General features: G+C 42.7%; 4 protein-coding genes across 7 annotated transcripts in view; 2 read left to right on the forward strand and 2 right to left on the reverse strand.

Moving 5' to 3' along the window:
• Positions 1 to 26,945, reverse strand: part of LOC308397880 (uncharacterized protein) — a 350,136-nt gene that overhangs the window by 74,048 nt on the left and 249,143 nt on the right. The window lies entirely within an intron of this gene.
• Positions 1 to 26,945, reverse strand: part of LOC308404084 (uncharacterized protein) — a gene marked incomplete at its 3' end in the record, with an annotated part of 158,749 nt that overhangs the window by 68,882 nt on the left and 62,922 nt on the right. The gene's annotated exons all lie outside the window — the stretch shown is intronic.
• LOC308397654 (uncharacterized protein) lies at positions 6,390 to 26,081 on the forward strand. 4 transcript variants are annotated; one of them, XM_080883683.1, is made up of 5 exons: positions 6,390 to 6,459; positions 17,293 to 17,398; positions 20,941 to 22,125; positions 22,451 to 22,637; positions 25,945 to 26,081. In XM_080883683.1, exons 2-5 carry the CDS (start codon positions 17,381 to 17,383, stop codon positions 26,007 to 26,009), a joined length of 1,455 nt encoding a protein of 484 aa, XP_080739809.1. In that variant the 5' UTR covers positions 6,390 to 6,459; positions 17,293 to 17,380; the 3' UTR covers positions 26,010 to 26,081. The 4 variants fall into 4 exon arrangements, with proteins under 4 accessions (XP_080739809.1, XP_080739806.1, XP_080739808.1 ...); XM_080883680.1 differs by lacking the exon at positions 25,945 to 26,081 and having other exon boundaries at positions 22,451 to 24,196; XM_080883682.1 differs by lacking the exon at positions 25,945 to 26,081 and having other exon boundaries at positions 22,454 to 24,196.
• On the forward strand, positions 11,590 to 17,281 carry LOC308398837 (uncharacterized protein). The gene is made up of 2 exons (XM_080885672.1): positions 11,590 to 12,679; positions 13,571 to 17,281. The coding sequence occupies exons 1-2, from the start codon at positions 12,420 to 12,422 to the stop codon at positions 13,839 to 13,841; spliced, it is 531 nt and encodes a 176-aa protein (XP_080741798.1). The 5' UTR covers positions 11,590 to 12,419; the 3' UTR covers positions 13,842 to 17,281.

Genomic DNA, 26,945 nt, shown 5'->3' on the forward strand with positions numbered 1-26,945 from the left:
GTTTAGAACAAAGCGTGGCTGATATATATGATCATAACTCTGGATTTACTGGCCTGTAATTAAAATTTAAAAACTTTGAAGTCTGAACTTTCAATGTGGCTGAAACAGAGACTCAGCGTTGCTGCAGCTTGTTGCTATGGCAGCTTACATCAGTCATGTGATTTGGAGGTGCAGCGTGTCCGTGGACCACAGAGGGTTAATAACACTCACCTTCCTCCATTTCCACAGTGTAACATCCACCCACCTGTGTAAAATCCAAAATTCCCATGGTGTTGTTCAGAATGTGCTCTGGCACGATCATAAGCATCGCTTGCTGCTGAAAACAAGAAAAAAGCTGTCCTGCTATGGGCTGAACCACTTGTTACTGATGCAGGGGGGGGGGACGACACTATGCAATATATACAGTTTTAGCATTTATATTCACTGCTGACTGTAACTACGCTCAAACTGTTAATGCGATCTTATTTTAATAAACAACACTGTCATATGCAAAACTGGGGTGGCACTTGGGGTGGCAAGAGATCATTTTAGGGTGGCACTTGCCACCCCACACTCAGAAAAATAAAGGTGCCAACTGGAACCAAAAGTGGTTCTTTAGACTGATGCCATAGAAGAACCTTTTTTGGTGCCACAAAGAACCTTTCAAACAATGGTTCTTTGAAGAACCATTTCTTTCAGTGGTTCATTGAAGAACCTTTAAAGGAAGGCACGTGCAGAGGGGGGGGCTAGAGGGGCTTGAGCACCCGCCCCTTTCCTGATGGGTGCCCAAGGTGCCCTTTTGTTGAGGCAACTTTAAAAAAAAAAAATTATTATTATTTTTTAATGTGTGCGTGCGGAGTCCTGTCTGTGCCCCTCAACAATAATATTTAACTATTAATCACAGTTTCGCTAAATAAAAGGATCTGGCTTGCATCAGTCACATGATCACATTTAACCAATGATCGCCCTTGACGGCAGAACGCTGTTGTGCCAAAGTAGTTACCCCCGTCAAAAATTGTTTCCCCTTTCACGGGAGTGCGCAAAGTAGGAGGAGCCACTTGCCCAGCTCCGTTCTGTACGCTACTTGTCACTGATCTGCAGTCGACGCGATAAAGAGTAAAAGCTGGAAAACAGCAGACTCGATGAATTTAATATTAGTTTCGTGACATTGTAATGTGCCGTGTGGAAGACAGTTTACCTTATACTGTACACTGAAATAACCTGCTGGGAATACTTTGTCTAGAAAAAGACTTTGATACTATAATACTGTAAAACCAGATGGAAACACGTCGCTCTCCAGTGAATTGACACTCGGTTTACACTTTGTAGCAAAGCTATCACGAATGAGTTCATTTGCAAAATCAATCTCAATCTAACCAATAAGTACAGTAACTTTGGAGAAGATGTCTTATTCACAGCAAAAGTTATGGAGGGATACAGATTTTATCAGGCTGTGTGGCATCGGCTGCCAAAATGTGTGCCCCCCCCATCTGTAATCCATATTGGCTTTGTTATCACAAAGGGTATATTTGCCAAATAAGTCACAGTATAACCAATAAGTACAGTAACTTTGGAGACCATTTGGTTTTTTTAGACTTCTTAATTTAACATCTACATCTAGATCACTGTACCAATTTGTTGGATATCCCAGTAGAATAATTTGTAAGCACCAATTCTGGAGAGTAGAATGTGAGGACTCTTTCCAGCCCAGGCATCCATTATATCTACAAAAAGTAATAAGAAAAAGAGATAAGTCAGCAGGACTAAATGTAAATCAAAATTTAAAATGCATAATTTCTTATGTAGTGTCTGACAAAAGACGTGTTTCAGGGTAAATACTTTTAAGACGCTGATAAAATGGGCACATGGTTTAACATTGTATTTTGTAAAAAAAAAAAAAAAAAAAAAGAGCACTTAAATTTGCTTTTATTTGGGGGTAAAGTTACACTTACAATGTTCTACATAGACATTTAAATAAATTCATATTAATGAAAGAAAAGAAATTTAAATACATAGCAATAGAAAAGCTCTTGGCCCCTATCAAATCTTTTTTCCTGCAGAAACACCTATTACAACAAATTTTTAAAATTATGTTTAGTTGAAGCTATATTTTAAAATACTCAGGCTCAAGGCTTGCACCTGTGGCCTTTACTATTACATAACCGTTTCTGGAAAAATGTTATTTTTCTCCTCCAAAACTAGTTTTATTATCTCTAAAATATAGTGTCAATTTTTGGGCTGTTAAAAGCAGCGTCTTAAAGAGTATTTGATCTTTCAAACTGTTGCTGGCAGGCAGTCATCATCACAACATTAATATACTTCTTGTAGTGGGCATTCTATGTCACTAGCAGCATTTATGACAGCAATTTTAGAAAATAAGAAAATGAAGAACATACACTACTAGTCAAAATTTGGGACACACCTTCCCATTCAGTGTTTTTCTGTGTGTTCATGCTTTTCATGCAGTGACAATCATCTTAGGTGACTACCCCATGAAGCTCACTGACAGAATGCCTAGAGTGTTCAAAGCAGTGATCAAAGCAAAGGGTGGCTAATTTGAAGAATCTAAGATATAAAAAATATTTTTGATTCTTTCATACTTTTTGGTTTACTACATCATTTGTGTTAGGGTTAGTGCTCCATATCAATCAATCAATCTTTATTTATAAAGCACTTTTCATACAAAAAAAATGTAGCACAAAGTGCTTTACATAGTTAAAAGCAGCCCACCCCACCCTCCAACTCACTCCCCACACTCTCAATACACATATATCCACACACACACACACACACACACACACACACACACACACACACACACACACACACACACACAGAAGATTAAGAAGATTAAAAAATTAATAAGAAAAACCAAAAAATATTAGGTAAAGCCTAAATTAATAATAGAATGACAGGATAGAATAAATAAGCATAAAATAAATAAACGCTAAGTAAAAGCTAAATTAAAAAGGTGGGTCTTGAGCCTGTTCTTAAAAACATGTACGTTCTCTACGGCCCTGAGCTCCTCCGGCAGGCTGTTCCACAGCTCCATATGTGTCCATTCATAGTTTTGATGCCTCGAGTTCTAATCAACAATGAATCTACAAAATAGACAAGGAAATTAAGAAGCAACATTAAAATGAAGGTGTGTCCAAACTTTTCACTCTTAGTGTACATCAGATATACAATATAAATCATGAACATTCTGGGTTACACAACAACAAAAGAAAGATTCACAGTTTTGAAGGACTCACTTTTTCATTTGTGTAATTTTACACATGTGGCTTACATTCTTTTACAAGTTTTCTATAATGTTTTGCCCCATGAATGTTTTTTTAAAGCATTAACATATTATTAAATTTAAATATTCTGTTAGGAAATATACCTAACAAAATCTTTTTAAAGGTGTAAAATTTCCTATGCCATGATCTACAGAGTACTGAAACAAACACTGTCATAGGAACAAAAGTCCTTTTTTTAAAAATAAAAAAATATTATATTTATTTACATTTCTCTGCAACTGTTGGTTCTATGGTTTGTGCTGTAGATTGCTGGGCTGTAATCTGTGGAGCTGAGGCTTGTGTGGTTGTAGCATTTGGAGCTGTGGTCTGTGAGGCTGGGTCTGCTGTTGTGGTTTGTGAGGCTGGGTCTGCTGTTGTGGTTTGTGAGGCTGGGTCTGCTGTTGTGGTCGGGTCTGCTGTTGTGGTTTGTGAGGCTGGGTCTGCTGCCGTTGTGGTCTGTGAGGCCTGGTCTGCTGTTATTGTCTTTGAGGCTGGGTCTGCTGCTGTTTTGGATTCGCTTTGTAGAGCTGTAGCGTGTTCTGGTGCTGTAACACTTGTGGCTGGTTCTGGTGGTTCGTTCTCTTTCTGTGCTGTTGATCCTGACTCTGGTTCTGATACCGTTATTGGTATACCTTGTGGAACTGGAGATGGATGTTGTGTTTGAACTGGTAGTGATGTAAGTGATGCCATTGGTGCTGTAGCCTGTGTAGCTCTAGGAGGAGGTGGTGGTGCTACCGCCACTGGTGCTGCTGTAGCCTGTGAAGCTAGAGCAGATGCTGGTGCTGCTGGACCTGGTTGTGCTGTTAGTAATGTGGCTGCTGTTTTCTTTAAACCCTGGTGTGGCACTCTTGGCATGCTGTCTTTGCTTAACTTTAGTTGGTCAATATTTACTTTTGGAATGATTGTCCCATTGGAATCCTGAAGATCTGCACTTTTACCTTGGATTGCTGTAATAATGTAAGGGCCTAAAAAGTTTGCTTCAAGTTTCCCCCCTTTCCTCTGCTAGACTCTTATGTTAGCTCTTAAAACTTTGTCACCAACTTTGAAGACGACATCTCTCTTCATCATTTTTATTTTGCCCTTTGTTTTTTCCTGAGCTTTGACCACGTTGTCCTTCACCAGTTCCAACAGTTTTTGATGCTTTTGAATGTCTTCCGACACCTTCCGACAGATCAGTTTCAGTGAACATTATTCACAGAGGGATCTACAGAAACTGTAACACTGTGCAGCTCTGCGACTCAACAATATGACAACAATGTAACACACACTAGAATCATCAAATAAAGCCCCACTAACCACTAGAACTAGAACTAACTAACTAGCACTGGACACTTGCATATTAGAGATTTCTACCACCATAGGAGGCGAGATATCATCCTTGAACCAGAGCATCCAGCCCTCAATTTCGGACATAAAAAGCGACGTGGCCAGGCATGATAACACTTTGACTGAACTGCAGGACTGTGCCTCGAACCACTCTGACACCATCGCCACTCTCCAGGCCACTGTGGAGCGTTTGTCTGCGGAGGTAAAGAAGTTAGATGAGAGATGTGGAGCTCTTGAGGCACTCCAGGAGGAATAATTTAAGAACTGCAGGAATACCAGAAGGCACAGAGGGACCCAAGATGACTGAGTTGGTTCACACCTGTTGGCGGAGGCGCTATCTCTCGAGGAGAAGCCACTCATCGATCGAGCACATAGAGTGAATCGCCAGCGTCCCAAACAAAGTCATCTTCCTCGGCCCATCATCTTGAGATTGCACTACTACCACATTGGTGAGGAAATTCTGCTGAAAGCTGCAGAGAACAAGAACCTGATGTATAAGGGTTTTTAAAATAAACATCCTCCCAGATTTCCCTCCCTCGGTTGGAAACGCAGAGCCGCATTTGCAAATATGAGAGGAAGACTACGTGGGATGACCGGCGTCAGGTACAGACTGCTATACCCTGCAAAGCTGTTAGTGACATGAACTTGACATAAGAAAAGTAATTTATCCCTTTTTGATTCTGTGTATCTGGCGCTCATCCAGTGAGTTCACACTTGGCAGAAACAGACTGAATTTGTCTGGAGAACTTTGGCTTCAGCCAAGTTAGATAAACACACTGTGTCTCTGTCAAAACAGCAGTGTAGTTGTGGCACCCCTGTGAGGGAATGACCACATTAATATTATTTTGTGTAAAACACTCATGTAACGGGACATTTTTCATTGCTATATGTATTTATTTTCAGTTTCTTTAAGAGGATAGAAAATCCATGTAACAGGGATTCATTTTATGTTAGAAAGCAGTGAGGGCGGAACTTTGGTGCTTGCTCCGGGGTTTCGGGGTGCAGTAAGTGGAGCCCACCTTCCGCTGCTTCCTCAGACACGTTCTGGAGGAAAGCAGAGACGCATCGTGTCTTCCTTACTCTGCTCTTCACCTGCTTTTACAGGTCGGTACACGGTGCTCGCACCGAAAATGTTGTTTATTGTCACCATGGTTACCCACGTTAATGTGAATGGGAGAGTTAAGGCGGTCCGCCAAAGTTATTTATATGTAAACACGGGAGAAAACCAGAGGAGTGTCCCGCGCGACCGCACCGCGAGCCCGCTCGTTAGGTGGAGCGCTCGTGAAGCAGAGTCAGTGCGCTCCTATGCTCTGTGCAAACGTGTTGTAATGCTCCAATCAAATCAGTTCTGTGAGATGTGAATGTTAATAGTTCTGTTAAAGTGACTGAGTAGATTAGCTAGTGTAACACAAGCACTCTGAGCAACTCTGTGTAGCTAACAGAGGCATTCATGGGTTGATTCAACAAGCTGTGTTTCATGATGCACTAAATAGTGATTTTGCCAGTAAATTACTGGAGGGAACAAATGTAATGTATTTACCAATGCTGTTATTGAATAGAACTGTTTAGCCAGTAAGACACTGCAGAAGACAATGTGATGTGTTTATTGATATGATAAAAGGATGTAGCTGTTATGGAAAGAAGTGTGAACTTGAGAAACTGAACCAGTTAAAAAGAGTATATTTCACTGATGTTGTGAAATAAGTAAATGTAATTGATGTGAACGAGGAACCAGCTGAACAGTATATTGAAAGCTCATGTTTAGTGTTTTATAGCATTTATTTGTGTGAAATAAATCAGACTCAGACACGTTCTGGAGGAAAGCAGAGACGCATCGTGTCTTCCTTACTCTGCTCTTCACCTGCTTTTACAGGTAACATATTTGTCATCGAGGTCTTCATCCTTGGGACCCGTAACATAGTAACTTCTTCATTGTTATACTTCTATAGTTTTCCCATTTTGTGAGCTGTGGATGTGGAAAGTGTCTCAGTGACACATCCACATGAAAACGGCGTTACCTTCGTTCATTTGCACGTCAAATGAACGAGCTGTTTGGACTTTAACGTCACAGCTGATGCTTCGATACTCGAACTCAAGAGTTCAGCTTCCACTCAGAGGTACAAGTACACACAGCAAAGATAAACGTGTACACAAGGTGGAACCCACAAGTGCACAGCTCCAACCAGAGATGGGCAGTAATCCGATTACTTTTTTCAAGAAACGCGTAAAGTGAGGGATTACTATTGCAAAAAAGGTAATTAGATTACTGTTACTTTGCCGTAAGCACGCTGCGTTACTGCGTTACTAAAACCGCAGCTGTGTGCAGATGAACAATGGATAATCTATCGAGTGTGGAGAGAGTGTGAGCGTGCAGCGTTTAAAGCGTGGAAGCACTGACCTTACTTTGAGTTTGACTCTGTAAAAAGTGACAAAAACATTAGCGTCCGCTGTTCACTGCGTGGGAAGACAACATGCTCACTCACTATGTGTTAATGGGCATGCTTATTTATAACTTTGATAAAATGTCATAAAAATAATTCCATGCCAGCTCACCATTGGTGATCAGGTAGTTTCTGTTCCAGTTCCAGTCCCATAAATCATGAAGCTTGCTGCCAGAAAAGCTTCAAATCTCCTTTGAAAGCTGTTTGTGGTCTTGATTGTGGGAGCTTCAGTTGTCTGACTCCAGCTGCCACACAGTGCTCACTGATATCATTTGCAAAAACCCCAGTGTGACAATATTTATCAGTGAAGCAGAAATCAGGAAGTGACGACTTTTCTTTGAACATTTGCTGAGGCTAAGCTGTGCTTTCTACCACAGTTGGGAATTTCCTGGTTTACAACAAATTATTGTGTCAACACCGCATAAGATTTCAAACTACAGGAAAATCACTGGAGTTATAAGAGGCAGACAACGACACACACACACCACATGCATGCTGTTGCTATTTATTGTGGATTAACCTGTCAAGGGCCAGAACAAAATAATTCTGCCTCAAATACAGGAAATCATAGCTTTCCTGTATTTCCTCCATTGTTGGCATGCTGGTTAGTGCTGTTGCTCCACAGTAAGAAGGTCCTGGGCTAAATTATCCATGAATGTAAACGGCTGTGTGTTTCTATCTGATAGACTGGTGAGCTGTCCAGGGTGTACCCTGCCTGGTAACCTATCACTTCAGGGTTATTTCCCAGCCCTGCTGCAACCAGGATAGAGATAGGAGGATGGTAGTTGTTGTAGACCCATTCAATTTCAATTGAAGGATTAAAATGTTCCAGGAGCTCAACTTACTCCATCTGAACATGTTTCAATCGTGTTTTATGAACACAACATGCAGCTTTACTGAATATGAAAAGGTTGTGTTGATTTAACTCAGTTGTTTAAGTTTCTGCCAAAGCAAAACCTTTGTGTGCAACCAGTGTCCACTATTGAATCAAGTCAATCCAACATGTTTTTGTCAGTGCAAAAGGAGTTACGGTGCCTGTATTCCTGCACAATATTGTCCCGGGAGGGAGAAAAACTTTCTGGTGAAGTTTTGGTTGATTTTCGGGTTTTGCTTGACACTAGGTTGATTTTATCAGTGAGGTTTGGATTGTTTTCTTTCTCTAAGAGAGAGAAAGATGGTTTTATGCTTGGACATGTTTGCAATGGGCCCCAGTATTTGTTACTTTATTAGTATTTTATTGGTTGCGTTTGTTTGTGCTTTTGTTACAGTGCACTGAGATAAGAACATCTGAGAGGTGTGATCCACCGGTGGTGATATTTTGGTATTTTGTGAGTTCCCGATTTAACAAATCAGCTCTTTAATCCAGACCTGAGAGGTTGAACTTTAAAGCGCTATAAAATATTCTTACTGGAAACAGTGGCAAAGTGTTTTTCTCCATGATTATAATGGGCTTGGGAGAAATTCACTTATATGTGACATTGATCACATGAGAAGTCCTGAGTCCGATGCATGTGACATTGGTCTTGGGGCAGTGTTGATGAAAAAGGATGACAAGGGTCGTGAGTACGTTGTGGCTTTTGCTAGTCGCTCCCTTCACAAAGCTGAACTCCCCTACTGCACTTCAGAGAAGGAGTGCCTCGCTGTGATATGGGCTCTGGAACACTTCCGCCCATATGTTGAAGGTGTTCATGTTACTATCTTCACTGACCACAACAGTCTCAGGTGGCTCATGTCTCGTCAAAACCCAACGGGCCGACTCGCCCGCTGGTCACTTCGTTTGCAGGACTTTGATTTCACAATAGTGCACAAACCTGGTGCACAGAACAAAGTTCCCGACGCACTGTCACGCAACCCTTTGCCTCTGACCTGTGACAGGCCGACTGATCTTTTACCAGATCATGCTGTCATGGGCAGCCTGGACATTCGTACTCTGCCCCCCGTCATTCTGGCTGACCGTTCACAATTCAGACAGCTGCAGTTAGACGATCATGTCACAGGTCCACTCCTCAGAGACATTGAAGCAGACTCTCTGAACAGCTCGGACAATGCCACCTTGTTACAGTATGTTGTGTATGACTCTCTTTTGTATCACAGAGAACCCAATTCCACATGTGCTTTGCACTCTTTGAAAGAGCTGAAACTGTTTGCCCCTACTTCCATGAAAGGCACCTTGCTGGACTATTACCATGACCACCCCACAGCAGGTCACTTGGGTGTTTCTAAGACATTGGCTAGACTGCGTTTTAGGTTTTTCTGGCCCAAAATGGCAGCTGATGTGAAACGCTATGTGATTTCATGCTCAGTGTGCCAACTCACCAAGCCAAGTCAGAAAAAAGCAGCCGGTCTTTTGGTTCCCATTGTCCCCCAGAAACCCTGGGAGTATGTGGGTGTGGATTTTGTTGGGCCACTTCCCCGCACCCCCACTGGTAATGCTTATTTGATTGTGTTTGTTGACTATTTGACTAAATGGGTTGAAGCCAGTGCTGTCAAAGAAGCTACATCTCAGGTAGCAGCTGGTAAATTCGTCACTGACATTTTTGCTAGGCATGGTACACCCACTTACCTCATTTCTGACAGAGGGTCTCCTTTTGTGAGTGAGCTTTTTGAACATGTTGTTTCTGCCTTAGGCTCGGTGCACAGACTCACTACGGCATATCACCCTCAGACAAATGCTACTGAACGCGTCAACCGGACTCTGAAAACTGCAATCCGCGCTTATGTAGGTGATAAGCACACATCATGGGACAAGTTTCTCCCTCAGATTTGCTTTGCTCTGCGCACCGCCCCCCATGACAGTACAGGTATGACTCCTGCCATGATGCTTTATGGTCGTGAGTTAGACACCCCGCTTGACCTTATCACTCAGCCTTCTACAGCAGGTGTTGATGAACCGGGTGTGCCTTACCCTGAGACTCTGAGAGCCTCCCTGCAGGAAGCTCACGACCACGCCAAAGCAGCTTTGGACTATAGCCATGACAGACAAAAACATTACTATGACTTGAGACATCGACATGCCACGTTTCGTGTTGGTGACCTTGTGAGAGTTAAGACGCTCAGTCTAACTTTACTGCTAAACTTGCACCACTGTTTCAGGGACCATTGTGTGTATCTCAGAGACTCAGTGATGTTAATTACAGGCTCACTTGGGTGGACTCCGGTGTGGATGCAGGTGTTTATCATGTTGTGAACATGCAACCGTTCCATACCTGGGACTCTCGTGTGTATCTCAGAGACTCAGTGATGTTAATTACAGGCTCACTTGGGTGGACTCCGGTGTGGATGCAGGTGTTTATCATGTTGTGAACATGCAACCGTTCCATACCTGGGACTCTCTCACTTCCAAAGAACATTCTGTTTCATTGCCTGCTGAGAGAGAGACCGCAGAGGGTCTGAACTCTGACTCTCAGGCCCACCCTGGCCCCCCTGCAGACACTGACATTGACTCTGAGCCATTCCCCTTTGATTTACCGGACATTGACTCTTCTTCTGGTGTGGGCGCTGTTCCAGAGAGTGTTTCACCCAGATCTGTCCAGCACCCAGCTGCTGGTGGACATTACAATCTCAGGCCCAGACGTTGCCCCAGAGTTACGTCTGGCTGGAGCAACAAAAGATGGACTAATGATTTTCACACAACCAGGCTTGATCTGAAGTGAAATGTTTTGGTTAAACCTGTTTGATGCTGTCTTGTTGCATTGCTACTTTGAGTCATGATATGTAGATGTTTCTGTTTGGTTCATTCTTGGCATTTACTTAGAAAAAAAAGAGAACAAAAGAAAAAAGTGAAAAAAACTGTACATATTCGTCTTATTTTCACCAATTTCATTTTTAAATGGTCTTTTGCCCTGTGTGTGTGCACCAATCTTAGCTGTAACCTCTATGTATAGGGTACTGTTTGGTGTGGTGTGTGCTTTTTCAGCTGTGTACGGCTGAGGACAGCCTTTTTCTCACCAGGGGGGGACTATATAACAGTTGCTATTGTAATGCAGTGTATCACCACATGGCGGCGCCTCTTGTCTCACGACTGGTGTCACCCCCTTTTTGTTCTTCTTCGCACTCCTCCTGTAATGGATGCTCCCGTGTGTACGCGGACTAGTGTGCTCTTTAGTAATGTGTGGTAGAGGTAGCACTTTTATTTTTGATATTGTAAATAAATGAGTACTTTTTGGAAAGTCAGAAGCTGTTGCTCATTCGCTATCCACCTGCACACCTCCGCGGCTGGCTTCATCTCCACTGCACGTTACAATATGTTGATTTTTTTCGCCTACTCATATCATAATTTTTTTACTTCTGGTTCTGTATGTTCATGTTCTGTTCTTTTGTAAACTTCATCTGTTTGTATGTTGTATACTCATTGTGTTTCAATAAAGTTCGATTTAAAAAAAGGTACGTTCTAAACGAAGCTTCAGACGTCACTGATCACGTGACTCTGGCCAAACGAACCAAGCCTCGACACGGTGCTTCTGAAGCAGCGCGTTGATCTTTCTGACACACGCACCGGAGCGTCAGCTTCAAGCGGACCATCACTACGTCTCACATCTAAAGGTGTCAAGGTAACTTTGAACTGAGTTCAGTCAATCTGGAGTTTTTCCAAGTTTTCTGTTGCTCTCTGTGAGAGAAGAGCGTTAAAGGCGGGGCTCTCCAGAGTCCAGCAAAACAGGAAACCACAGCTGAGTGTGTGTAAGTGTGCAAACCAATAGAATGCATCGTGGTGGGGGGGGGGCATCACGGGCAAGAAAAAAATAAAATAATCGGTCGTACCCATGCTTCCCCGACGTCATGCCAGCGCATATTGGGAAATTCGTAGGCACCGATCGGTTTTCTATCAGCCATTTGCTGGGAGTAAGGGCGCCCTCCGTTTGCGAGGTGCGCCTGCTGCTGGCGGCACAGGGAGGAGAGGGCGGGGCGGCGGGGAGTCTCTGGCTGGCTGGAGCGGCATCTAATAACCAACTCGCAAAACAAAATAAAAACAACACAACAAACAGATATTATGATACAGACTTATAATCTGCACCGATGTTTTTTCTAAATTCTATAAAGTGAGCGCGAGAGCCCTCGGTGCGCCTGCGCGCTGCTGAAGTCAAAGTAAACTTTATTGTCATCTCCGCCACAGACAGTCCAGCATATAGAGAGACGAGACGACGAGGCTGCAGTTACAGCGGTGCAAGTACACAAACAATAAATATAAGAAGAGTAACGGTGTGTTCACACCGAACGCGATGGACGCGAATAAAACGCCCCAAACGCCCCTAATTTGACGCGTGCACATTCGCGTCTCAACGCGTGTCCAAGAAAAATCCATCGTCAACCGGAAATGTGGGAGGAAGTTGTGCCAGACATCTTTGCAAGATGGCAGCTGTCGAGCTAGCGCTTGAAGAGAGACTCTCCCTTCTCTATGTACTGTGGAGAGCAGAGCAGCAGCGTAAAAGACGTCCTCGCCGTACCTGGGTCCATCAGGTCCTCCAGAGGCGTGAGCAGTTTGGTGAGTTTCACCATTTGCTCCAGGAGCTGCGCCTGGATGACGGCCGATTCCAGCGCTATCACCGTCGGCCAGTTTGAGGACCTGCTTTCCCTCGTCGGTCCCAGAATCGCCCGCCTAGACACCAACTACAGGCGCTCAATCCCACCTGCAAAGCGCCTGTCCGTCTGCCTGAGGTTAGTAAAAGTATTTAATACGGTAGTTCTTTAATGATACCTGTGCTAATATATGCTAAACCATCCATTTATACACTGCTAACATGGATGTGCTATGCTAACAGTGAATGCTGTCGGTGTTTACTGAAAGCAAACTGTGGTACAGAGACGACTCTTTATAATATTTCTAGTGATACTCAGAAGCTCTCATCAAGTCCCGATTTAATTCGATTTATGCTGTTATCAGTGTTTGCAATGATAGCATGGCTGTGGTGTCACATCAATGTATGCGCTCGGTGTTTGCTGATATCAAACTGTAGCATTAGGACCACTGAGTTAACCTTGTAGTGATACTCACTCCTTTATATTTAGACCTGGTTTAATTCTGGGATAGTTGAATGTTTGTATATAATCCCTGCAGCTGTCAGACTCTATAGCAGGGGTCACCAGCCTTTATTAAAACAGAGTTAGATAAAACTGAACAGTTTGGTTCATCTTTAGTTACATGGTTCTATCTTGATAAGCTATGTCTTATCACAGATTAATTTTTCAAAAATATTAATGATTTAAGCAAGGAAAGGGCTACATGTCAACATACAGCTCTTTATTTCTATTAATGTCTCACTTCATTCCTACCTGATTGACATGTTTAGGAATTATGAGTGATTGGCTCACTGTAGTTGTGAAAGTTGCTACCAATCAAATTATGATATGTTAAAGTTAAAACAAAACACAACTGTTTTAGATATTATCTAATATACATTTTGTAATTATCCTTATAATTACAAAATGTTTTATGTAAGATTTAAGTTTTGTGATTTAAATCTGACATCACAAAAGTATTTTGGAATTTGAATAATGTATTTTGTAACTGCAGCACACATAATACTGATTTTGAACAATTTTGTCCAGGTTCCTTGTCACCGGGGACTCCTTCAGGACCATCGCGTTCAGTTTCAGAGTCGGTGTGTCCACGGTGAGCCAGATCACCCCCCAGGCAGCGGCGTCCATCTGGGACTGTCTAGTGGACGACTTCATGGCTGTGCCTTCACCTGGAGACTGGCGGTCCATCACAGAGGGATTCCAGGAGCGCTGGAACTTTCCTCTGTGCTGTGCAGCTCTGGATGGGAAGCACATCCAGACAAAGGCACCCCATATATCATATAGGAGACACACACATTGATATACACTAAATATTTATTTCATTTCTTTTTTGTGGTGCCCAAATTTATGCACCTGCTTGATTTTGTTTAAACAATTATTGCACACTTTCTGTAAATCCAGTAAACTTCTTTTCACTTCTCAAATATCACTGTGTGTGTCTCCTGTATGATATTTAACTGACATTTTTTATTGTAACAACCAACGATTTATACAGGAAAATAATGTCTATTAACAAGGTTGCCCAAACTTTTGCATCCCACTGTATTAGTATATTTTGTCATTAGTATAATATGAAATAAATTCTACATGTGTCAAGTCGTGTGCCAACATTTGCTGTGTAGTAGAACTGAGACATCAGTCATTATAAAAATTTATTTGAAATAATATTAAAATTCTCAAACAGAAAAACATTAAACATAAATATATAAAATATAAGAATTTACAGAGAGACAGGAATAAAAAGGACCAGCTGCTCTCCAGAGCAGGAACAAGGCTGAGGAGGAAATGCTCCATTGGAGACTGGTGTGAACTCTTCAGGGACTCCAGGATGGCCAGCTCCACCGCCGATGGACCGTCCTGGGACCCGTCCCTCATCTGCCTCGGAGCCGTCCTCCTCTGTGGGCCTGTAAAACAGCACAAAACACAAAGAAATGAGAAGGCTGCTACTAGATTTTAATTTCAACATTGAAAAAAACAAAAACAGGATATAATCAGATTGGTTTTAGATATTTAGTAAAGGTGATCACAAGGCAATCCCACCGACTAAAAAGGTATCAGTGCTTGCTGTACATATCTGTGGGTGCAGCAGCAGGAGCTCAGGGACTGGGGATGCTCTGCTGCAGAATCAGTTGGTTCTATCAATACAGTATTAAATGTTAACAGGTTGGATATAATAATCGTAGAGTAGACAGTGGTCCCTCATTTATTGCAGCAGGGGTTCTCAGAATAACTAGCCCCTGGCCACGCACTTTATACACTTTTTTCCACACACACACATGAACATTGGTCACAGTTCTCACAATTGATTCTCAAAGTGCAAACCTTTGTAGATTGCAAAACGTAAAAGTATTATTATGCCGCGGTTTGTCTTCATCTGCCCGCCACTTTCGTGCACCTTTTTCCCTCGCGGTGCAGGTGTCTATTTCCGAATGAGGGTCTTAGTTATGGGTGTTTTTGTGCTGTTTTTTCTATTGGACGCGATGGTTATCAAAACCAAACATGATAAATTTGGCAAGCGCAGGAGACACAACACGGAGCAGATTTGTCAATCAGGCTGCAGAATGCAATGCTGTACGGTGCAATAAAAAAATCAGCGAAAAAGCGAAGCAGTGACGGATGAGCGGGACCACTGTGTGCTGTTTATTAATAAAAAATATATATTCCTATATGACAACATTCATAAAAGCAGAACGGTATTTGTACGTCAGTGGGAAAATAGCAGTGGCTTGCTAGCTTTTGTGCGGCTTCCCCGGGTCAGTGAAAACTTTCAAAAGAGAAATGAATGAACTTACCAGGTTGCCCGATCTCTTCACATATCTTCCTCCAAGCTCGGTCCTTTTTATTCCTGTCTCGGTACAGAAAGCAGCTGGTGTCGTACAGCTCCGAGTTGTTTGCTACGCGTTGATTAGCCTTCCCTCCATTGAAGTATGAAGGGATTTGGCTGGATCTGCCCCTTTGACCTAGGTCACAGCCACGTCACCAGGCTCCTGATTGGTTGTCGCGGCGCGATTTGACGCTGGAGTTCAGCTTTTTCCAACTCGAGCGGTAGACGCGAAACGCGTATGCACAAAATGCAACACAAAAACTCACGCGCGTGGTTTTATTCGCGCGTCAAACGCGCCAGACGCGCTACACTGACGCGCGTTTCACGCGTTTTCGCGACGCAAATCTGCTTCCGAATTTTCGCGGGACCCGCAATCGCGCGTCATCGCGCCTTTCCATTGACTTTACATGTAAACCTGACGCTCTATTCGCGTCCATCGCGTTCGGTGTGAACACACCGTAAGAAAATAAATCTACACTTTAGGACTCGGGGTAAAGGATCAATAACAATTTAAATTTATAATTTACAGTTTGATGATTTAAAGTCTCACACAACCCGTCAAAAGGGGCGGGGCCGGCTGCTTCCAAGTAGAGCACATTTCATTTATAATGATGTAAATCCAAGCCCATCATGGATTCACGATCTGAATCCTGGGTTGTGTGAAATCCCAGAAATCAACCTTAGACAAAGTGAATCTGTGAACTAAGGTGTAGGTCTGTTAGGTTAATTGTGCTGATCCTCGGGTTGGGGGATTTGTGTTTGTACTGGAGCGCAAAATTCAAACCAATGGAAGATGGACAATAAAAGTTCAAAGCCATCAGGTGCTCAGGTTAGAAAAAAGAGAAAAGATGCAGGTAAGCAGACGTGTGATTGGATAATGGCAGGTCATCCTGAACCAATCAGACTAAACTCCAAACAATACATTATGTTACAGATTTTAATATTAATTAGTCATTGTTACTTGTTGATTTGTCCTTTTCTCATTGTGTGACGAATTATGACGACTGTTTGGTAGCTGTTATTGTCTCTCTCTCTCTCTTCATGTGTGTTTCTCTGGTGAAACAATAGTTTTGTGTTAATGTTAGGGCTGCACGATTTTGCATAAAATGAGAATCACGATTTTTTGGCTTAGAATTGAGATCATGATTCTCTCATAACAATAAATAAACATAAAACAACAAATGTCTCACGTTTTGTTGTTGCAGCAAAATGTTGTCCTGCTTGAAATTCCGTCTCCACCGTTGCTCGACGCTGCGTGTACAGAGCAGGTAGTGCAACAATAGAAAAATAGTTGCGGGACGGCACTGTGTAGCGTTTGTCTAGGGTGTTGATCGTTTTCCTAAATCCCTCGTTTTGCACAGTGTTGATGGAGCCATATCTTTGGTGAGGTGATAAGTGATAGCCTCCGTAATGTCTTTGTGCCTGCGGGAGTTCGACGTGTATAGGGAAGCGCTGTATAAGGTTCCCGTTATTGATGTTTGGGTGGTTGACCGGGACGGATTTTCTCCTGTCACTTTCTCGTCATCCCTGACGTGCTCTCCGTTGTTGTTTCCCTGCTAATTTTAGCATCACACGGCACAGCTTCTGTATCACGTGGTATAAGGCTCCGCCCTTGTCATTTGTTGAGCAGGAAGAGTGAGCGCTTGTTTTCATGCAGAGTACGTCCCGGATCAAAATGCGGTACATTTGATCCCTGTTGTCTTTGCTTGATGATTGGTTTGAGTCTTGACAATCCACATTGCTGGCGTTGCATCTTTCAATGCCAGCAATGGCAGGTATCAGTGCTCAAACCTTTTGTGTTTGTTTCCAACAAGTTGCCCACCTCGGGAAACAAAAATGTGTTGTTTTACTTGTCAGATGAACATATGAGACACTTTGACTCTTCAGTGCAGTGTGGAGCCTAACAAAGATCTGTTTTGTGTCCCAGCTGATCAGCAGGAGGAGGAGAGTCTGACGGAGCAGCAGAGGAACATTTTCAGCTACTTGGACTCAGCTCAGCCACTACAGAGGAAACAATGAGCTCAACACAGAAGGTGACAGACAGAGCAGGACCATATGACCAAAGATATTTATCACCATATACATCTGAACATTTGCCATAACGATGTAGCTGACGATAGAATTGACACCAGACAAAATACTTTACAGCTGCACAACTTTATTAAAAACCCATCAATGTATTTTCACTGAAACAAGCAGCTGTTGTTTATGTACATTAAAGTTATATAAAAATGTAACAGTGCAAATGCAAATTCCTCGCTGACAGTTTAACCAAAAGGCGTTTCCAGTGGAAACTGGGCGACACATCCTGAGCATAACCATGTATAATATCCACTAAACTTCAGAAGAGGTTATACAGTCGTGGCCAAAAGGTTTGAGAATTGCATAAATATTGGAACCTGGAGAAGTTGCTGCTTAAGTTTTTATAATAGCATTTTGCCTGCACTCCAGAATGTTATGAGGAGTGATCAGATGAACTGCATCGTCCTTCTTTGCCATGAAAACGAACTTAATCCCCAAAAAGCCTTACCACTGCATTTCATTGCTGTCATCAAAGGACCTGCTGAGACCATTTCAGTGATCGTCTTCTTAACTCAGGTGAGAATGTTGGCGAGCACGAGGCTGGAGATCATCATGGCTGTATCCCGATTCAGGTTCTGCAGCTTTAAAGTCCTCAAGGGCCGCGTACTCAAAGACCGCTAAGGCCGAAGTGCGAGGCTCGTAGGCTCGTGAAATGGGACGTCTAGCCTCCGTCGCGCTGCCCAGGTTGCCTAGCAACCATGATACTAACAGCTGGAAACGTTTCATACAGCTTTGTTTGACAGAAATGAAGGAGAACATATTTAGTTCATTTGTTTCTACATGAGCTCTGTGTGATTTGATGAGTATCTGAGGCTGAGACCACAGGACTGTGAAACATGATTGTTGGGCTTCATTTCTGTGCTGAACAGTCGTTTAAGATTAGCTGTAAATAACAATTAGCTGATGTTGTTCATGAGACTAAAGTCATCTCACTGTGGTGATGTAAATATAATATGGCCAATATTATAGTTATTATATTGTTGGCATTACTAAATTTGGCTCAGTGCTTACATATATGTGTAAAAGCAAATGTAGGAGCTGTGATAACTGTGTCTGATAGAATGAAGAGTAGACTGATAGATGAAATATTCCTTTATTGGGTGAGAAAATCAGACCATGTCATAACTGCTTTAAGTCACACAGAATAGATATCAGAGCCTTAAACAGGCTGACTTCTGCTAAATGGGTCAAACTGGGCAGAAAGTCTACAAACACATAACATCCTTATAGAATATGATGTAACACTATAGATCAACTTAGCTCAGAATATATAAAGCATATAAACAGTTACAGCAATATGATGCAACAAACACAGCAGCTACTGATCCAAAATACTCAAAGCTTCATAGAACTGAAACCAACATTTATTTTTAGCTCCATTCTGCTGCTGATACAGACTTTAGGTTTCTGAACATTAAACTTGTTGCTGTCTTTCATAGTGTGTAACTTGAAGGCCCTGAGTACTTTCTCCCACACTGAAAACACTGGGATGATCACATTATTTGAACATTACCTAATAAGACTGATTCAGCACAGACAGTTATGTTAAACTTTCCTAGCAGTCCTTCACAAACAGGGAACAGTCTGTCTATTCTCTCCATCTGTCAGCTGCTGCTGGCTCTTCCTCCTCCTCTTCCTCACACACTGCTGAGTTTGTCCTGGTGGATCATCAGGGCTGCAAAGCCTCACAGATGATGTGCAGCAGTGGCTCCCTCAGTCTGTCCTCACTCTGGACACTTGCAGTCGTCACACATGGAAATCAAATGTGTGATAAGCTGCAGGATTCAAACACAAGTGTAACTTATAAACACATGTTCATACTTTTATTCCACAATCAGAGAGAAAGAAACAGAGAGAGAGTGCAGGACAGACAGACAGGTGACAGTCTCAGGTGTACACACTGCTACACAACAGCACCAGAGAAGCAGGATTTAGTGTTTGTGTTATTACGAGTGTAAACAAGAAGAGTTCCAGATGGTGCAGTGGACACATGTGTGACTGCTGTGATTAAAGCATCTTTCTTTCAGCTTAACGAGTGAACCGTCAGCTCGTTCAAACACACGTTAAAGTGCGTTTGGCTCGACACCACCGAACAGAGGCAGCAATATAACACAGCTAACATTAACAGTGCAGTGAATCCTGCTTGTGCCGTGATGTTCAGGACTGCAAACCGAGCAGCATCACTGACTTTCAGCTTGTTGTGTTTGTGGATATATGACTGACTTTAATTATCCACAAAATCATCACATTCTCTGTCAGATTAAGGTCGACTATTGAACGGTGTATATTTTAAAGGCTTTAAAACCAAGTTAACGCTGAAAGTACAAACATCACTAATGTCACATAACTCTGCCGACAAGGCATAGCTATGGCTATGAAATGCTCTTTGTGTATCACTTCTTCATTATGAAAGATGTCATTAATGCACTAGTAATGTCTCATCTGGAGTATTGTTCAATCATTTGGTCAGCAGCTAATAAGACAGATCTTAACAGACTTCAGTTAGTCCAGAATAAGGCGTCCAGATTAGTGTGAAGATGTTCATACTATACTAATATTGATCAAATGCATAATAACCTTTCTTGGCTTCCTGTACAGGCTAAAATATTCTATGGCTTACTTGTAGTTCTAAAGAAAGCAATTCTGTTAAACACACCACATTTATTCTGCTCAGCTGCAGTATCCAGATGAAATACATCATCATATTACACAGTTTTCAACAAGCTGCAATTTAGTAAATGCTCGAGTTAAAAGTAACGTTTTGTAAAACTGTTACATTTAGAGCAACTTTTAAGTGGAATAAGTTGCCTTAAAAAATTAGAGAATTATTCAAAACTTCAATGAACACTTAAAAGCCGATTTACAGAGCTTTTAGTTGTTGTAAATATTGTAAGACATGATTTGTTTTTGAAATTTGTGTAATGTGCCTCAATGTTATTGATATTATTATTATTATTATTGATTGCTTATATTTGAACAATTGTGAAACCTCACTGTGGATGTAAGAGTGAAATTATGTGGATATCTTGAATCCACTTTATTGTGTAATATTTTATGTGAGTATTTGACGGAAGACGAGCAACATCTGTTGTGGAAGCTAACGGGGTTCCTTTAGAATAAACAAACATAGGATTTATTATCACTGAATAATTCTGTATAAATCTATACAAATTATAGAAATATGTAATAGGAACCAACAAAATAATCTAAATTATAAAAGTGTGTGTGTGTGTGTGTGTGTGTGTGTGTGTGTGTGTGTGTGTGTGTGTGTGTGTGCATGATTTTAGTGTTTGAACAGTCATGAATTATCTTTAACAGCAGGTTGGATGTAATGTGTTAGAACTACCAGCAGGTGGGGATAAGAGACCTTTAAGGTGTTTGGTGCCACGCTCCACCTTCAGGTTTAAAACTAGTGTTAATGGAGTTTGAAGGTTGAGTTTGTTCCACGACTGCATTTCACTCACTGCCTCTGTTTGTATCTCTGTCACTGCAGGACCAACATGGAGCCAGAAGTCAGCGCTCTCAGGAGGCCGACAAACCTCACAGAAGAAAGGGAGAGAAAAAACACACCTGTGACGAGTGTGGGAAGGGTTTTACTCTGAGGGCTAAACTAAAACAGCATCAGGTCATCCACACTGGAGAGAGACCGTTCAGCTGTGACTTGTGTGGAAAGTCTTTTTCCTTGAAGGGTTCCCTAAAAACACACCAACTCATCCACAGTGGAGTTAAAGCGTACAGCTGTGATCAGTGTGGCAGAGCTTTTACTCAGAGTAGCAGCTTACAGAGGCATCTAGTTACCCACTCTGGAATTAAGCCATACACCTGTGACGAGTGTGGGATGGAGTTTACTCTGAAGGCTTCACTAAAACAGCATCAGGTCATCCACACTGGAGAGAGACCGTTCAGCTGTGACTTGTGTGGAAAGTCTTTTTCCTTGAAGGGTTACCTAAAAACACACCAACTCATCCACAGTGGAGTTAAAGCGTACAGCTGTGATCAGTGTGGCAGAGCTTTTACTCAAAGTAGCAGCTTACAGAAGCATCTAGTTACCCACTCTGGAATTAAGGCATACAGCTGTGATCAGTGTGGCAGAGCTTTTACTCGCAGTAGCCACTTACAGAGTCATCTAGTTACCCACTCTGGAATTAAGGCATACACCTGTGACGAGTGTGGGATGGAGTTTACTCTGAAGGCTTCACTAAAACAGCATCAGGTCATCCACACTGGAGAGAGACCGTTCAGCTGTGACTTGTGTGGAAAGTCTTTTTCCTTGAAGGGTTCCCTAAAAACACACCAACTCATCCACAGTGGAGTTAAAGCGTACAGCTGTGATCGGTGTGGCAGAGCTTTTACTCGCAGTAGCCACTTACAGAGGCATCTAGTTACCCACTCTGGAATTAAGGCATACAGCTGTGACATCTGTGGAAAAACTTTCAGCCGGAGAGGGAGCCGAAATACACACCTACGCATTCACACCAGACATGATGTGTACTGCTGTGAACAGTGTGGCAAAGAGTTTATAACTCACACACACTTACAACGACACATGTTTACCCACACTGAGGAGAGACCTTATCAATGTGACCTGTGTGAGAAGACTTTTAAATCTCCACATGACCTGAGACGACACCAACAGATCCACACCAGAAAGAGACTCTACAAGTGCAGCTACTGTGAGGTATGTATTTATATTGTTATCTTGTCATTTTAGCCTGACTGTTTGGAACAACTCTGCTCATTAAACTGTGTTAGCATGTTAGCAATTCTACTGCATGGAAAAGCAGCTCTGAGTGATTATTCAGATTTTCCTTTCAGTTATGATTTTAGTATTACTGTAGTATTATGGTGGTAGTATTGTAGTTATTGCAGCCCAGTAAACTGAGTGTGTTAACTGAAACAGTCAAATGTAGTTGGACGTCTGCAGAGATGCTCTTTATTTCAGGCGACGTTCAGGATACAAATGTTGAAGGACTGACTTACACTGTCTTTGTGTCTTTGTTTAGAAGCAGAGCGACACAGATGGATCCAGTTCTCAACCCTGTCATCACTGTGGTGGTGGGAAAGACTTTCATTGTGACCTCTGTGGAAAAACTTTCAGTCGGCAAAATACCCTAAAACTACATCAACGTAGACACACTGGAGACAAACTGAAATACTGCAAAGAATGTGGGAGAAGCTTCTCCACAACAAGTGAGTTAAAACGACATGAACTGTTTCACAGTGGGGTTAAAAAGCACCTCTGTGATCAGTGTGGGTCATCCTTCACTACTGAAGGTGAGCTTAAATCACACAAACGAGTCCACACAGGAGAGAAACCACACAAGTGCAGACACTGTGAGAGAAGCTTCTCACAGTCAAGTAATCGTAACAGGCATGAACGTGCACACATGGAAGGAAACTACAGCTGTGACCAGTGTGACAAGAGCTTCAGGAATCTCAGTTCATACTCTACACACAAACGATCCCACGTTACTAATAAACTGTTTCACTGTTACCAATGTGCCCAAACATTCACCTCATTGTCTGCTCTGTGCAAACATCAGCGCGATCACTCAGGGCTGAAATCACTCCCATCACTGGATCACAGTGAATCTGAAGACACAGAAAGATCCTCTGGTTTCTGTGTCAGACTCAAAAAGCTTGAGATCAGGCTCCACAGAGTTCAGATGGAATCATTTAAACTTGTGTTGAACTGAACTGGTTGCTGGGCTGAACTTCTACATAATACAGATCTACATGGGATCTTCTTTTCTGTTGTTTTACTGAGTCAGTTTTGTCCTTTTTTCTCTGTCCTGGTTTTGCTCGTCTGTAAATGATTGAAACTCAGTCAAATAGTTCATTGTTCTCCAGCAAAACGTTTTTTGGAAACTCATGTTTAACCTTTAAAACTCTGACATGTTTTAGCACACAAGGCTTCATCGGGGAGTTCACTCATGATTGGACCATGAGAACAAAGGTTTTTAGTTCTTTCAAAGAGAGTCTTGGAGATGTTTGATGTTTCTGTTTTTCTGAAACCACCTGAAAGAAAAACTATTTTTCTTGCTTTATGTAGTGTGGAAGTTTTTAATGTTTCTTCATCTGTGATGTTCTTGAATGTGTTCACGTGAAGATGGTACAAATAAACTGTCCTTTCAGCTTTAGCTCCTAATTTATTCATTATTTATGGATGTAGCACAGCAGCCGTCTCTTGATTAACACATGGAGGGCTCGGGATCTGATGGTGTCGTCTCCCTAATTTGCCCACTCAGTAAATCTCACTCATGGCCAAGAAATTGAAATAAACCTTGTTTCCCTGCTGGATAGTGATCCACTGTAACTCTGCTCCTCCTTCCTGTTTAGGATTTCTGTGGCTGAAGTAAAATTCCCTCCATCCATCACTTATCCCAGCTAACCCAAAGTGAAATAAAGTTTTGCTCGTCTTAAAAAAGCATTACAATAATGGGCATTACCAATGCAAACTGAATGATACAGAAGATGAAAGAAGAGACTTTGATCAGTTAATAAAGCTCATGGTCTGGATTCATTGTGGCTGCTACACAGATACTTCTGGGTCACTTCTCTCAGTTAGGAACCTTCCTCACCAAACTGACTGTTGGACCACACCCCTGGTTTCATGAGAAATTGTTTCAGCCATGATTTCTCTTCCTGTATTTCAGAGTAAAGACTGAAGTGACAAATGGAAGCATGTTTAAAAAACACAATGTGAGAGAGACGTTGAGGTCCTTAGAAGTTACCCTGGGTTTTTCTGTCACCCTGCTAGATGTTACACACCTTGTTATTGGACTGATTTCTACTGCTGGACTACTCCTGCGGAGAGTAACAATACTCTTACTAATTAGCTCCCTTTCACACCTTTGGGGATATTTATTTTTGTGTTTGCAGCGCTGTGAGCCAGAACAGCGAGAGAAAAATCTGCAACAGCGACGAGCCGAATGCTTACGTGAATCGCAGCAGCTGCACATGTGCTACGCTGAATTAGAGGATATCTTTGCTCTGGATTTCTATTTCTACTTTTTCATTTCTATATGATTCTTCTTGCATCTAAACAAAGATGATTCAATTTGCTAAATGTTGATGGCTCTTCGTGCTCAGGTGTAAATGAGACGTAATATTTGCTCTTGGTTTGGTTCTCCTGTACAGAACCTTGCAGTACAACAGAAACCTAAAAACATTATTTGTAGTTGTTATTCTTAGTTGTTCTGCTGCCTAAATACCACAGGGTCTGATTATGAAGTTATTGAGCTGCACATACTTTACGACCTGCTTAAGTTGGAGGTCACAGCGTCTGTAGAGCAGCTGGAACATAATGAAGTCTACAAGGTTATGTCATGGTCCGCGGCCCGGCGTCCGGGGTAGGATCGATAGACGCTTGCGGGAGAGGGACGCCGAGCGGCGGCCTAAGCCTATGGGCTCCGTAGTACGCCCCGGGATCCGCGTTTCTCCGCCCCCAGCTGCGTGTGCGCGCTCTCCGTCGCCTCCGGACGGGATTCCCGGCCGCGTCCTCAAGTCATGCGCGGCTCAGCTGGCTGGAGTGTTCACACACATCTTCAACCTTTCCCTCTCTCTGTCTGTAGTCCCAGCCTACTTCAAAATGGCCACCATCATCCCTGTACCCAAATCCTCCACCATCTCCTCATTGAACGACTGGCGACCTGTAGCCCTGACCCCCATCGTGAGCAAATGCTTCGAGAAGCTGGTCAGGGACTTCATCCGCTCTGCACTACCCGACTCACTGGACCCTCTACAGTTCGCATACCGCCACAACAGGTCCACTGATGATGCCATAGCCCTGACACTACACACTGCCCTGTCACACCTGGAGAAGAGAGACACGTATGTGAGGATGCTGTTTGTAGATTACAGCTCAGCATTCAATACCATCGTTCCCTCGAAGCTGGACAGGAAACTGCAGGATCTAGGACTGAGCAGCTCCCTCTGCAGCTGGATCCTTAGCTTCCTGTCTGACAGACGCCAAGTGGTCAGACTGGGCAGCATCACCTCATCCCCCATCACACTGAACACTGGTGCTCCACATTCATGTGGTTATCTTTACCTAAATGAGTTCACTTTGTGGCTGCCAGGTTGGGCAGAAGTACCTGTCCCCTGTTAGGCTTAGCAAGGTTCTCCAGGAGTTTCTCCATGGGTAGAGCTTCTAGCTCCTCCAGCACATCTGTGGCCGTGCAGGCTGCCACTTTCTTGGTTGCTCTTTTTACCCCACTGGTGGATGAGCTGCAATGGTCTCCATTTGTCCCATATGTGTTTACTACTTCTTCTTTTGCATATTAAACACATTATTCTGTTTCTATGTATTTGCTATGATTTGCTATTTGTTAAGTAACATTGCTTCACTCACTATGCCGGGTTTGTGTGTGGAAGCATTCAGTTGCTGGCAAATCAAACATTCTGCAAATGAAGCTGAATACTCAGTTACATGTTTCTTTACATCTTATTATGTTACAGATTAAGTCATTTGTTCTTACTTTGTTTGTCTTTTCAGTCTTCATGAGGGTCAGGTGTGGGGAAACGCCCGCCCGGCATTTCCTCATTTTAAAGTCCTGCTGATGTCAAACATGACAGAGGCGTGGAGGAGGCCATTGCTCTGCACTGCATCATCCATCAGCAGGTCCTTTGCAGCAAATGCCTGAAGTTTGACAATGTGATGTCTATTGTTGTGAAATGCATCAACCAAATCAGATCCAGGGGCTTAAAGCACCGAAGGTTCTGTGCTTTTTTAGAGGAAATGGAGTCAGAATATGGGGATGTGCTCGACTTCACTGAGGTACGTTGGCTCAGCAGGGGAAATGTATTAAAGAGACTTTTTGAGTTGAGAGCAGAAGTGAAGCCTTCATGGAGAAGGATGGAGTTAGTGTTCCTGTGCTAACTGATCCCAAATGGCTCATGGACTCAGCTTTTCTTGTTGATATGACACATGAGCTTAATGTACTGAACAAGACGTTACAAGGCCAGGGGCAACTTGTCAGTGCTGCCTATGACAACGTGAGAGCATTCTCCACAAAACTGGCGCTCTGGAAAGCTCAGCTCTCTCAGACAAACCTTTGCCACTTCCCAGCATGCAAGGCACTCGTGGATGCAGGCACACCATTCAGTGCTGACGAGTATGTTGATGTCATTTTGATGCTACAGGAGGAATTTGATCACAGATTTGCTGACTTCAAGACACACAGAGCCACCTTTCAAATGTTTGCGGACCCCTTCTCCTTTGATGTGCAAGATGCCCCTTCTGTGCTTCAAATGGAGCTCATTGAGCTGCAGTGCAACTCTGAACTCAAAGCAAAGTTCAGGGAGGTGAGTGGAAAAGCAGACAAGCTTGGACAATTTTTGAGAGAATTGAGCCCTAGTTTCCCTCGGCTTTCCCGAATGTTCAAGCGGACCATGTGCCTTTTTGGTAGCACATACTTGTGCCAAAAGCTCTTCTCCACTTTGAACTTCAATAAGTCCAAGTACAGGTCCAGACTTACGGATGATCATCTTCAAGAC

The sequence above is a fragment of the Rhamphochromis sp. 'chilingali' genome (assembly GCF_963969265.1).
Source record: "Rhamphochromis sp. 'chilingali' genome assembly, chromosome: 1".
Classification (NCBI taxonomy): Eukaryota; Metazoa; Chordata; class Actinopteri; order Cichliformes; family Cichlidae; genus Rhamphochromis; species Rhamphochromis sp. 'chilingali'.